This window comes from Hyla sarda, chromosome 11 (genome assembly GCF_029499605.1).
Source record: "Hyla sarda isolate aHylSar1 chromosome 11, aHylSar1.hap1, whole genome shotgun sequence".
Classification (NCBI taxonomy): Eukaryota; Metazoa; Chordata; class Amphibia; order Anura; family Hylidae; genus Hyla; species Hyla sarda.
The window spans coordinates 72,660,345-72,675,330 of NC_079199.1; the positions used below are offsets into that span (position 1 = coordinate 72,660,345).

Sequence of the window (14,986 nt, forward strand, 5' to 3'; positions counted from 1 at the left end):
AAATGAGCAGCCACAAGATGGCTGCCGATTATATCGGGCTGTGACATCACAGGGGTCAATGAATGCTGATAGGCTTCATCTCGCATGTGATTCAGGGTCATCCCACCTATCTCCCTTCCTGCCATATTTTCCCACCCTCCTATAATCCCCTGCCCCATGTAGTGATATGTGGATCCGCCATTTTAGGTCTCCTTTAGCCTGGAACGCTGTAAAATGGAATTTAGTGAAGCGATTCGCGCGATAGAATCGTGGCGATATTCGCATTCATTGCAAATCGAATATTTCATGAAATTCGTAACGAATGCTGGTTCGTCAGCTTCGATTCGCTCATCTCTAGTAGCACTAGCTAACATGCATCTTCAATAGAGATTTCATCATTTAAGCGAAGTAAAGCGTATTGTAGTCCCCTAATATACGCAATAAGTATGTCAGGCGGAGTAGTGAAATTTCAATTACAAAATCCATAATATCAATTTAAAAATCTTAAATTTAAAAATCATAAATATCAATGGTCTGTTCATGCTGCTGCTAACTCCAGGCTGTGCCATTCAGACACTATATGGTCTCCTCATGCCTCAGCCAACTCCAGCCTGTGTCATTCAGCCAATATATGGTTTACTGATGGTGGGCCTGGGCCTGGGAATAAAAAACTTTTGTTATGCTAGCACTAGCTACCCAAAATGTTCATTTTAACCCCTTCATGACCTGGGGTTTTTCCGTTTTTGCACTTTCGTTTTTTTCCTCCTTACCTTTAAAAAACCATAACTCTTTCAATTTTGCACCTAAAAATCCATATGATGGCTTATTTTTTGCGCCACCAATTCTACTTTGTAATGCATCAATCATTTTACCCAAAAATCTATAGCGAAACGAAAAAAAAAATTATTGTGCGACAAAATTGAAGAAAAAACACCATTTTGTAACTTTTGGGGGCTTCCGTTTCTACGCAGTAAATTTTTCGGTAAAAATTACACCTTCTCTTTATTCTGTAGGTTCATACGGTTAAAATGATACCCTACTTATATAGGTTTGATTTTGTCGTACTTCTGGAAAAAATCATAACTACATGCAGGAACATTTTCTGCGTATGGGGCGGTATGAGGGCTCATTTTTTGCATTGTGATCTGAAGTTTTTAGAGGTACCATTTTTGTAATGATCGGACTTTTTGATCACTTTTTATTCATTTTTTCATGATATAACAAGTGACCAAAAATACGCTATTTTGGACTTTGGGGCGCCATTGAACGTGCGGTTTAATTAACTATCTATTTTTATAATTCGGACATTTCCGCACGCGGCGATGCCACACGTTTATTTTTATTTACACAGTTTTTTTTTATTGTAAAAGGGGGGTGATTCAAACTTTTATTAGGGAAGGGGTTAAATGATCTTTTTTCCCTTTTTTCTTTTCACTTTTATTTTTGCAATGTTATAGCTCCCATAGGGGGCTATAACACTGCACACACTGATCTTTTGCATTGATCACTGGTTTCTCATAGGAAACTAGTGATCAATGATTCTGCCGCTTGACTGCTCATGCCTGGATCTCAGGCACTGAGCAGTCATTTGGCGAGCGGACAGCATGGAGGCAGGTATGGACCCTCCGGCTGTCCTGTAAGCTGTTCGGGATGCTGCGGTGAAATTTCACCGTGGCGATCCCGAACAGTTCCCTGAGCTAACCGGCATTAGTTCACTTTCACTTTAGATGCGGCGTTCAACTTTGAACGCCGCGTCTAAAGGGTTAATAGCATGTGGCACCGCGATCAGTGTTGCGCGCTATTAACCACGGGTCCTGGCAGTTAAAGGGTTAAATTTCAAACTTCGTCTTTTTTTCTTAGGGATTGTGAAGCCCTGGGGTCTCCTCAAGCTTCAGCCAACTCCAGGCTGTGTCATTCAGGCAATATATGGTTTACTGATGCTGCTGGGCCTGGGCATAAAAATGATTGTTATGGTAGCACTAGCTTCAGGCTGTGTCATTCCGGCAATATATGGTTTACTGATGCTGCTGGGCCTGGGCATAAAAATGTTTGTTATGGTAGCACTAGCTTCAGTTTAAATGTCAAACGTTGTCTTTTTTTCTTAGGGATTGTGAAGCCCCTGGGTCTCCTCATGCTTCAGCCAACTCCAGGCTGTGTCATTCAGACACTATATGGTCTCCTCCTTCTGATGCCATCTCCAGGCTCTGTCATAGTGCTGCCATGTGACATGTGACTCCTTGTTAGATTAGGTCCTTTGTCCCAACTCGCCGAGGCCCGGGGCACTAATACTTGGGAGTTAAAAGTTCCATTTCGAAATCCTCAATTTAAATTTCAAAATCTTAGATTTCTATTTAAAATTCTTATATTTCAATGGTCTCCTCATGCTTTTGCCAACTCCAGGCTGTGTCATTCAGGCAATATATGGTTTACTGATGCTGCTGGGCCTGGGTCTGGGAATAAAACATTTGTTATGGTAGGACTAGCTACCCAAAATCTTCGGTTTAAAATTCAATCTTCGTCTTTTTTTCTTAGGGATTGTGAAGCCCTGATGTCTACTCATGCTGCTGCCAACTCCTGGCCGTGCCATTCAGACACTATATGGCCTCCTCATGCTTCAGCCAACTCCAGGCTGTGCCATTCAAGCAATATATAGTTTACTGATGCTGCTGGGCCTTGGTCTGGGAATAAAAATGTTGTTATGGTAGCACTAGCTACCCAAAATCTTCGGTTTAAATTTCAGAATTCATCTTATTAGGCTTAGGGACGACCTAATAACTATGTATAAATATATCAGGGGACAGTACAGAGATCTCTCCCATTATTTATTTATACTCAGGACTGTATCTATAACAAGGGGGCATCCTCTAGGTTTAGAGGAAAGAAGGTTTCTACACCAGCAAAGACGGGGGTTCTTCACTGTAAGAGCAGTGAGACTGTGGAATTCTCTCCCGGAGGAGGTGGTCATGGGGAACTCTGTAAAATAATTTAATAGGGGTCTGGATGCATTTTTGGAGAGTAGGAACTGCTGGTTATGTATATTAGATTTATAGGAACAGAACGTTGATCCAGGGATTTATTCTGACTGCCATATTTGGAGTCGGGAAGAAATTTTTACCTCTAGCATGAGGGATTTTTGCCTTCCTCTGGATCAATTCAACAGGGACTCATTTGGGTTATAGGTTGAACTTAATGGACTCTGGTCTTTTTTCAACCTTATGAACTATGTTACTATGTTACCTTGTATATTTAAAATATCTATCTATCTATCTATCTATATATATATATATATATATATATATATATATGTATATACAGGGTGGGCCATTTATATGGATACACCTTAATAAAAATGGGAATGGTTGGTGATATTAACTTCCTGTTTGTGGCACATTAGTATATGTGAGGGGGGAAACTTTTCAAGATGGGTGGTGACCATGGCGGCCATTTTGAAGTTGGCCATTTTGAATTCAACTTTTGTTTTTTCAATAGGAAGAGGGTCATGTGACACATCAAACTTGTTGGGAATTTCCCAAGAAAAACAATGATTTGCTTGGTTTTAAATTAACTTTATTCTTTCATGAGTTATTTACAAATTTCTGACCACTTATAAAATGTGTTCAATGTGCTGCCCATTGTGTTGGATGCAACCCTCTTCTCCCACTCTTCACACACTGATAGCAACACCGCAGGAGAAATGCTAGCACAGGCTTACAGTATCCGTAGTTTCAGGTGCTGCAGAATGGGCAAAACAAAAATTGGAACAGGACCCTCAGTTTACGCATAAGATTTTGTTCAGTGATGAGGCAAACTTTTATGTGAATGGTGAAGGTAACAAACAAAACCACCGCTATTGGTCTGACACTAACCCACATTGGATAGATCCCTCCAAGACTGTTGGAACACAAAAATTGATGGTATGGTGTGGTATATGGGGTACAAAGATAGTGGGGCCAATCTTCATCAATGGAAACCTCAAGGCCACTGGATATGCAAAATTGCTACATGATGATGTGTTTCCCTCTTTATGCACTGAAGCTGGCACGTTCCCTGAGTTTTTCCAGCAAAATGGTGCACCACCACATTATGGGTGTAAGGTCCGAGCATTCCTAGATGAACAGTTTCCTGGAAAGTGGATTGGTCGTCGTGGGCCAGTTGAATGGCCCCCAAGGTCTCCCGATCTGACCCCCTTAGACTTTTATCTTTTGGGTCATCTGAAGGCAATTGTCTATGCTGTTAAGATACGAGATGTGAAGCACCTGAAACTACTGATACTGGAAGCCTGTGCTAGCATTTCTCCTGCGGTGTTGCTATCAGTGTGTGAAGAGTGGGAGAAGAGGGTTGCATTGACAATCCAACACAATGGGCAGCACATTGCACACATTTTATAAGTGGTCAGAAACTTGTAAATAACTCATGAAAGAATAAAGTCACGTTAAAACCAAGCACATCATTGTTTTTCTTGTGAAATTCCCAATAAGTTTGATGTGTCACATCTATATATATATTGTGGTAAAGTGTATGGGAAAGTGGTGAATGGGGTGTACATTTCACCTGGTTTCCTCAGCCAGGCACAATAAAGGAAATCCAGAAGGACATGCTGCTTTAGCAGAGCTAGTCTGGGCTGGAATTCCTTGACTGGAGGACATTTTGCATGTGGGAGTGCTCCAGTCCATACCCCTAGTCCACTATGGGTTTCTCTATTTCAAGGTGTCCTTAGGTGAGTGTTACGCCGAGCGCTCCGGGTCCCCGTTCCTCCCCGGAGCGCTCGCCTCATCCTCGTTGCTGCAGCGCCCCGGTCAGATCCACTGACCGGGTGCGCTGCGGTCCCGCCTCCAGCCGGGATGCGATTCGCGATGCGGGTGGCGCCCGCTCGCGATGCGCACCCCGGTCCCCGTACCTGACTCGCTCTCCGTCGGTCCTGTCCCGGCGCGCGCGGCCCCGCTCCCTAGGGCGCGCGCGCGCCGGGTCTCTGCGATTTAAAGGGCCAGTGCACCTATGATGGTGCCTGGCCCAATCTTCCAATTAGCTTAATTAGTTTCCACCTGTGCACTTCCCTATATCACCTCACTTCCCCTGCACTCCCTTGCCGGATCTTGTTGCACTTGTGCCTAGTGAAAGCGTTCCCTTGTTTGTTCCTAGCCCGTGTTCCTGACCTCCTGCCGTTGCCCCTGACTACGATCCTTGCCGCCTGCCCCCGACCTTCTGCTACGTCCGACCTTGCTTCTGCCTACTCCCTTGTACCTCGCCTATCTTCAGCACTCAGAGAGGTGAGCCGTTGCTAGTGGATACGACCTGGTCACTACCGCCGCAGCAAGACCATCCCGCTTTGCGGCGGGCTCTGGTGAAAACCTGTAGTGGCTTAGAACCGGTCCACTAGCGCGGTCCTCGCCATCCCTCTCTGGCACAGAGGATCCACTACCTGCCAGCCGGCATCGTGACAGTAGATCCGGCCATGGATCCCGCTGAAGTTCCTCTGCCAGTTGTCACCGACCTCCCTACACTGGTCGCCCAGCAAGCCCTAAAGATCGCCCAACGAAATCAACAGCTGGCATACTTGACCTCCGTGACACTGCATCTTCAGTCACAGATACAGCAAATTCAGTCACAGCTACAGCTGCAACAACCATCTCCTCCGCCGGCTCCTGCAACTCCTCCGCAGCAACCGGCCGCTCCTAACCCCTGCTTGTCCCTGCCGGACAAATTTGATGGGGTCCGCAATGATCCTGCCACAGCCACAGTCCAGTCCTACTTCGCTGAGGTCCGTGGTGTCTTCGAGGAGCCTGCCCGAGCCTCTTCTGCCAAGACTGCCCTGCTGAACCTGGTCCAGGGTGTTTCTTCCGTTGGCGAGTACGCCATTCAGTTCCGTGCTCTTGCTTCCGAGTTGTCCTGGAATAGTGAGATTCTCTGCGCGACCTTTAAAAAAGGCCTATCCAGCAACATTAAAGATGTTCTGGCCGCACGAGAAACTCCTGCTAACCTGCATGAACTCATTCATCTTGCCACTCGCATTGACATGCGTTCTTCCGGATGGCGTCTGGAGCTCCGCCTGGATATGGACTTTGTTCGCACGAGGCGTTTTTTCTCCCCGGCTCCTCTCTCCTCTGGTCCTCTGCAATCCGTTCCTGTGCTTCCCGCCGCGGAGGCTATGCAAGTTGACCGGTCTCGCTTGACACCTCAAGAGAGGACACGACGCCGCATGGAGAATCTTTGCCTGTACTATGCCGGTACCGAACACTTCCTGAAGGATTGTCCTATCCGTCCTCCCCGCCTGGAAAGACGTACGCTTACTCCGCACAAAGGTGACACAGTTCTTGATGTCAACTCTGCTTCTCCACGCCTTACTGCGCCTGTGCGGATATCTGCCTCTACCTTCTCCTTCTCTACTATGGTCTTCTTGGATTCCGGATCTGCAGGAAAATTTTTTTTGGCCTCTCTTATCAACAGGTTCTACGTCCCTGTGACCAGTCTCGCCAGACCCCTCTACATCTATTGTATTAACAATGAAAGATTGGACTGTCTCATGCGTTTCCGCACAGAACCCCTCCTAATGTGCATCGGACCTCATCACGGAAAAATTGACTTTTTTTTCCTCAGGTTCTTTGGCCCCAAGAAGAGGGGGAGACCCAAGGGGGGGGGTACTGTTACGCCGAGCGCTCCGGGTCCCCGTTCCTCCCCGGAGCGCTCGCCTCATCCTCGTTGCTGCAGCGCCCCGGTCAGATCCACTGACCGGGTGCGCTGCGGTCCCGCCTCCAGCCGGGATGCGATTCGCGATGCGGGTGGCGCCCGCTCGCGATGCGCACCCCGGTCCCCGTACCTGACTCGCTCTCCGTCGGTCCTGTCCCGGCGCGCGCGGCCCCGCTCCCTAGGGCGCGCGCGCGCCGGGTCTCTGCGATTTAAAGGGCCAGTGCACCTATGATGGTGCCTGGCCCAATCTTCCAATTAGCTTAATTAGTTTCCACCTGTGCACTTCCCTATATCACCTCACTTCCCCTGCACTCCCTTGCCGGATCTTGTTGCACTTGTGCCTAGTGAAAGCGTTCCCTTGTTTGTTCCTAGCCCGTGTTCCTGACCTCCTGCCGTTGCCCCTGACTACGATCCTTGCCGCCTGCCCCCGACCTTCTGCTACGTCCGACCTTGCTTCTGCCTACTCCCTTGTACCTCGCCTATCTTCAGCACTCAGAGAGGTGAGCCGTTGCTAGTGGATACGACCTGGTCACTACCGCCGCAGCAAGACCATCCCGCTTTGCGGCGGGCTCTGGTGAAAACCTGTAGTGGCTTAGAACCGGTCCACTAGCGTGGTCCTCGCCATCCCTCTCTGGCACAGAGGATCCACTACCTGCCAGCCGGCATCGTGACAGTGAGGTTGGGTCGCTGCTGGTTGCTGGAGAGACAGAGAAACAGCCACAGCCAGAGCTGCAGCTAAAACCTACCAGGTCGGAACCTTCCTCTATGGACATTTGTGTGAGTTTGCTTGGGGCCAGACTTTAGGCGCACAGTAGGATAGAGAGGTATCCTGATGTTTAGTTAGAGCTGGACAGGCTTAGGTTTTGATGTTTTGTTTGCACTATGCTTTGTGCCTAAAATTCATTTAAATAAACATCCTCTTGGACGTTTGCAACCTACTGCCTGTATGAATACTGTCATTGCCGACCCCACTGTGTGAGCAGTTCCCTACAATATGCATATAAATATCCACGTGTATTGCCGCTTACTATTGTATGCTGTATCAGACATCCCCTAATAGCGAGGGCGACGTATTCCTTCTCCCGATACTTCCCGCTATCAGTGTGATCTGTGCGGTCTCCTGTTTTGTAGAATTATCATGCGCTGGGACACTGCTTCGGCCCCTGATGATACGATGGATAGAGTGGAATGGCCTACGGCTGTAAGTGACGTCACTACAGTTCCCTATGTGGGTCAGGAAAGTTCTAATGTGTTTCGGAAATGACGATTTCTTCCTCAGAGATCTCTGAGGAAGGAAATCATAATTTCCGAAACGCTACAACTACATCATCTGTTTCATATGGCACCTGCTGTCTAATCAGGAAGGCTACAATACAGCAATGTTATATATACCAGGGTTTTTCCCCCATGATACACTATTACCACGGCATCACCACATATTTTTTTTATGTTGGTTATGTAATGTATCAAAAGAGGCATGGACTCGAGGGACAGAGACACAATACTCCCCCTTTATAAAGCATTGGTACGGCCTCACCTGGATTATGCTGTTCAGTTTTGGTCACCTGTCCATAAAAGGGACACTGTGTCGCTGGAAAGGGTGCATAGACGTGCGTCTAAACTAATATGGGGCATAGAACATCTTAGCTATGAAGAGCGATTAAAGGAGTTACAATTGTTTAGTCTTGAGAAGAGACGTTTAACCCCTTAAGGACGCAGGACGTAAATGTACGTCCTGGTGAGGTGGTACTTAACGCACCAGGACGTACATTTACGTCCTAAGCATAACCGCGGGCATCGGAGCGATGCCCGTGTCATGCGCGGCTGATCCCGGCTGCTGATCGCAGCCAGGGACCCGCCGGCAATGGCCGACGCCCGCGATCTCGCGGGCGTCCGCCATTAACCCCTCAGGTGCCGGGATCAATACAGATCCCGGCATCTGCGGCAGTTCGCGATTAAAATGAACGATCGGATCGCCCGCAGCGCTGCTGCGGGGATCCGATCATTCATAACGCCGGACGGAGGTCCCCTCACCTTCCTCCGTGCGGCTCCCGGCGTCTCCTGCTCTGGTCTGTGATCGAGCAGACCAGAGCAGGAGATGACCGATAATACTGATCTGTTCTATGTCCTATACATAGAACAGATCAGTATTAGCAATCATGGTATTGCTATGAATAGTCCCCTATGGGGACTATTCAAGTGTAAAAAAAAATGTAAAAGTAAAAGTAAAAAAAAAGTGAAAAATCCCCTCCCCCAATAAAAAAGTAAAACGTCCGTTTTTTCCTATTTTACCCCCAAAAAGCGTAAAAAACATTTTTTATAGACATATTTGGTATCGCCGCGTGCGTAAATGTCCGAACTATTAAAATAAAATGTTAATGATCCTGTACGGTGAACGGCGTGAACGAAAAAAAAATAAAAAAGTCCAAAATTCCTACTTTTTTAATACATTTTATTAAAAAAAAAATTATAAAAAATGTATTAAAAGTTTTTTATATACAAATGTGGTATCAAAAAAAAGTAAAGATCATGGCGCAAAAAATGAGCCCCCATCCCGCCGCTTATACGGAAAAATAAAAAAGTTATAGGTCATCAAAATAAAGGGATTATAAACGTACTAATTTGGTTAAAAAGTTTGGGATTTTTTTTAAGCGCAACAATAATATAAAAGTATATAATAATGGGTATCATTTTAATCATATTGACCCTCAGAATAAAGAACACACGTCATTTTTACCAGAAATTGTACGGCGTGAAAACAAAACCTTCCAAAATTAGCAAAATTGCGTTTTTCGTTTTAATTTCCCCACAAAAATAGTGTTTTTTGGTTGCGCCATACATTTTATGATATAATGAGTGATGTCATTACAAAGGACAACTGGTCGCGCAAAAAACAAGCCCTCAGACTAGTCCGTGGATGAAAATATAAAAGAGTTATGATTTTTAGAAGGCAAGGAGGAAAAAATGAAAACGTAAAAATTTAATTGTCTGAGTCCTTAAGGCCAAAATGGGCTGAGTCCTTAAGGGGTTAAGGGGGGGATATGATAAACGTATATAAATATATTAATGGCCCATACAAAACATATGGAGAAAAACTGTTCCAGGTTAAGCCCCCTCAAAGGACAAGGGGGCACTCCCTCCGTTTGGAGAAGAAAGGGTTTAGTCTCAAGGGGCGACACACCTTCTTTACCATAAAAACTGTGAATTTATGGAACATTCTACCTCAGGAACTAGTCACAGTAGGAACTATTAATACATTTTAAACAGGGTTAGATACATTCCTGGAACAAAATAACATTAATGCTTATGCAGAAATATGAAATCCCATCCCTTCCCCCAATATCCCACCACACCTCTACCCTTCAATTCCCTTGTTGAACTTGATGGACGTATGTCTTTTTTCGACCGTACTAACTATGTAACTATGTCTCCATCACTCACTACGTTTTCATCTTTAAGCATAGTCATTCATCTTTGTCTATTTCTCTGGCAACACTCTCTTACTATTGTTCCAACACTGGTTGAGTTCTTGAGTTCTTCATATATTATGATCATTACTAATAATGTGGTTAATTCTATCATGGCCATTTTTTACAACACCACAAGTGCTTGATCAACCTCTGACCAGGCTGTAATTAAAATCATATATTTAACGGGGTCCTCCTTCCATAGACATGTTATCACCTATCCAAACATCTAACATATAACATCTCGGATCACTGGGGGTTCCCTGCGATCACTGGGACGGTACTGGGGTGTTCATGAACGTGGAAACCTAGGGCTTCTGTGTTCATGACATCATGCCACGCCCCCTTCATTCATGTCTATTGGAGGGGGTGTGACGGCTAGTACACAGTCACCCCAGGCTTCTGTATTCTTGAACACCGCAGCGCCAGCTTAGAGATTGTGGTGGGGTCCCAGCAGCCGGACCCCCTGCGATCAGACATGTTATCCCCTATTTTTTGACTAGGGAATTACATGTCTAGGGGCAGATCACCCCTTTAAAAGTAACCTGTTACAAAGATCCAGCGGCAGGATATGTCTGAACTGGCCAGGTATTAGTCAGAGTCTTTGCCGAAATAATGTGATCAGGAATAGTAATGCCGGAAGTTCCATGCAAATTTAATGGAACATCCTGCATTTCAAATGCTAATCATGTCATGGTGACAGGTACTTTTTAATCTCTTAAGGACTCAGGGCGTACCTGTACGCTCTGAGCCCGGTCCCGGTGTGAAAAACGCCGTGACCCCGAATCACACCGGGTCGGTCCTGGCTGCTAACGATAGGCGGGACCCTGGGCTAACAGCGTGCTGCACCGATCGTTGTGCCGCACGATATTAACCCTTCAGACGCGGCGATCAAAGTTGATCGCCGTGTCTGAAAACGAAAGTAAACGCTTCCCGGCAGCTCAGTCGGGCTGTCGGGACATCGCGATAAAATTGCGATGTTCCAATCAGCTGGGACGCAGGCGGAGGTCTCCTTACCTCTCTCTGCGGCGTCCGATCGGGGTTTGATTGCTCCAAGCCTGAGCTACAGGCTTGAGCAATCGAGCCCCTATCTCTCTGATCCGTGCAAAGCTATGGCTTTGCAGGGATCAACATAAGTGATCAGTGTGTGCAGTGCTATAGCTCCCTATGGGAGCTATAACACTACAAAAAAAAAGTGAAAAAAAAAGTTAACAAAGGTCATTTAACCCCTTCCCTAATAAAAGTTTGAATCACCCCCCTTTTCCCATAAAAAATAAACAGTGTAAATAAAAATTAACATATGTGGTATCGCCGCGTGCGTAAATGTCTGAACTATAAAATTAGATCATTAATTAAACCGCACGGTCAATGACGTATGCGCAAAAATATTCCAAAATCCAAAATAGTGTATTTTTGGTCACTTTTTATATCATAAAAAATGAATAAAAAGCGATCAAAAAGTCCGATCAACACAAAAATGGTACAAAAAAAAACCTTCAGAACATGGTGCAAAAAATGAGCCCTCATACCGGGCCATACATGGAAAAATAAAAAAATTACAGGGGTCAGAAGATGACAATTTTAAATGTATAAATTTTCCTGCATGTAGTTATGATTTTTTTCAGAAGTGCGACAAAATCAAACCTATATAAGTAGGGTATCATTTTAACCGTATGGACCTACAGAATAAAGATAAGGTGTAATTTTTACCGAAATATGCACTGCGTAGAAACGGAAGCCCCCAAAAGTTACAAAATGATTTTTTTTCCGTTTCGCCGTGGATTTTTTGGTAAAATGACTGATGTCACTGCAAAGTAGAATTGGTAGCGCAAAAAATAAGCCATCCCATGGATTTTTAGGTGTAAAATTGAAAGCGTTATGGTTTTTAGAAGGTGATGAGGAAAAAATGAAAACGCAAAAACGCTGAGTCCTTAAGGGGTAAAGGTTTGCATTTCATACTGTTTGTTATGCACTGGCGTAAGGAAGTCTGTTCTTGACTAGAAACATGTTGTCCTGTGCAATTATTTTTATTGTGTTTAATATTTATTGTTTTATTAAATATTTGCATACTACACAATTGCCCTTGTGTTATGTTTAGATTCTTTCTCTTGTAAACCCATGGTACTGCTTCAGCACCCACCCTGCACTGTAGTTTGGGCACAGAGGGGCACTAATACTGTGTGGGGAAAAACAGGTGAGAGGATTACATAGCTGTAACAGATTGTCTGGTAGATTCTGCAAAGACAAGTCGTGGGCAGGAGAAGCCTTCACATGGTCCAGAATTGATAGTAAAGAAAAGGAAAAGTGATCAACTCTGATGAGAGAAGATCATCTGTGAGTCACTGGATATAACTGCACTTTAATCAATGTCTGCAGAGCATGTGTAGTGCTAGTATCTACTATTACCGTATTTTTCGCCGTATAAGACACACTTTTTCTTCCCCAAAACTAGGGGGGGGGGGGAAAGTTGGTGCGTCCCTGCGGCCATTAACGGCCAGGAACCGCGGCTAATACAGGACATCACCGATCGTGGTGATGCCCTGTATTAACCCTTCAGACGCGGCGATCAGTCGGGCTGTTCGGGACCGCCGCGGTGAAATCGCGGTGTCCCGAGCAGCTTACAGGACACCGGGAGGGACCTTACCTGCCTCCTCGGTGTCTGCTCCATGCCAGGATCCCCTGTATGGCCGGCGCTCTCCTTCGTCGTCATCACGTCGTCGCGCACGCCGTCCCGTCATCCAATAGGAGCGGCGTGCGTAGTGACGTCATGTCGGCGACAGAGAGCGAGGATACCGGGCAGCAGAGACGTTCTGGAGCGACGGGGACACCCCGGGGATGCGGAAACAGCAATGGAGGGTGACATCCAGGGCAGCGTTGATGGGTCCGGAGCGGCGGGGACACGTGAGTACTACCTCCTATACCAGTGGTCTTCAACCTGCGGACCTCCAGATGTTGCAAAACTACAACAGCCAACGGCTGTCCGGGCATGCTGGGAGTTGTAGTTTTGCAAAAGCTGAAGGTCCGCAGGTTGAAGATCACTGTCCTTTAGTTTACATTGTATTTGGTCCAGAATCTTTATTTTCTAGATTTTTATCCTATAAAGTTAGGTGCGTCTTATATTCCGGAGCATCTAATATGATGAAAAATACGGTATATTGCCACTGTTTGGGGGACTATTGGTCTATGTGCAGGGGTTTTACTCAGTAAGGCTAAGTTTCCACTTGGTTTTTTTTCTGGCAGTTTTTGGAATACTGCCACTACAGTTATTGAGCCAAAGCCAGAAGTATATTCAAAAGGAATAGGACATATAAAGGAAGGACTTACACTTCTTCTCCCTTATGGATCCACTTCAGAAAAAAAAAAAGTGGAAACTTAGCCTAACAGTATAGTTTGTTAGTCAGTGACAGTAATATGTTGTCATAATGTGGAAGTATTATTTGTCCCTTGTAAAACAGTATGGCAGTAATATGAATGATCACATTTGCTTCATATAAACTTCTGGTAGCTGTATGACTTAGGAGGTATACATTATGATACGGAGGGCAGTGGGAAAGTGGAGTTACAAGTGGGCCAATGCTGCGTGCTTAAAGGAAAACTGTCAGCTTTCTCCCCCCGCACTAACCAACTGTCCTGGCTGGTAGTGCGGGGGACGCTGATTAGTGTGTTACCGTGCCCGGATCCGCCCCGCCGTTCGGTCCTAATCTTCTATTTTCTGGATATGCTAATGAGGTGCTAACTGGCACCGGACGGGCTAACTGGCACTCTGACATCAGTGCCGCCGACCACAGCGCCAATATTCCTCCCCTCCCCCCGTCTCTCCCTCTTCTTCCCACTCTGTAATGAAAAGAGAGGGGAGGAATATTGATGAGCTGGGCGGCGCCGCGGCCAGCGGCACTGACATCAGAGTGCCAGTTAGCACCTCATTCGCATATCCAGAAAAAAGAAGATTAGGACAGCCAGTACCACTGGTTAGTGCGGGGGGGGGGGGGGGGGGGAAAGCTGACAGTTTTCCTTTAATCCCCATGTTAAATTTGCCAGCCAGCCCCTGTACCTCTTTTTATAGTATTGCTATTACACTATTCAAGAAATGAATGAGCATCAGCTCTGTTATTTACCACACCATTTTAAGAAATTTACCAGAAGATGAAGACAAGATCTTCTTTCTTGGATTCCTTGGTCTCATAGGTGGCATCATAGAGTCCATATCGGCAGTCGTCAAGTGGGAGAAGATTGACAAAGGTCCTATAAGGGTCCTCAACTGTATTTCCAATATCTCCCACCAATATTTGCTTGGTGTCCTCCACAATTATTTCACGTTTATCAGGGCTCAGACAGAACAGTACAGCCTTCTTCCTTTTCTTTATCTCTTCAGAAGACTGTGCTTTTCTCACCTTCATCTCATTGAAAACTTTGATAACTTCATCATTGACTGTCACACCAGATGCCTGTTTAAAATATAATCACAAAATTAAAGTTCCTCTTTGATTAAGTAATAAACTACAGAACTGCAAGCAGTAATTTTTCTGTTTACATGATGCTTCAGAACTGCTCTTATAAGTTATGAAGTTAAAATTAGACATGTTGAAGCCATGTACTTAAAGAAGAAGTCCAGTTGTAAGAAATGTATCCCCTAACCCTATTTATTGAAATTCATAATACCAAATATCTAAAAACATCAGCCAATTCACTGTATGTGTTTGGAACATAAGTAGCATAACAGCCTGACTTCCACCTGCCTAACTTCTGGATAATATGCGGAGGAACCTTATGCCATGATGCTGCAGATAATGCCCCAATGCGAAAAGAGTGACCTGAGAATTCCCGAGCATTACCTCCCAAAGTGGTGATCAATGACC

General features: G+C 45.4%; 1 protein-coding gene across 1 annotated transcript in view; it reads right to left on the reverse strand.

The window, feature by feature from the left end:
- The window catches only part of CFL2 (cofilin 2), a 128,837-nt gene that overhangs the window by 30,486 nt on the left and 83,365 nt on the right, over window positions 1-14,986 (reverse strand). The window contains exon 2 of the mRNA XM_056545896.1: window positions 14,268-14,575. Coding sequence (XP_056401871.1) covers window positions 14,268-14,575 — 308 coding nt within the window. The remainder of the gene's footprint in view (window positions 1-14,267; window positions 14,576-14,986) is intronic.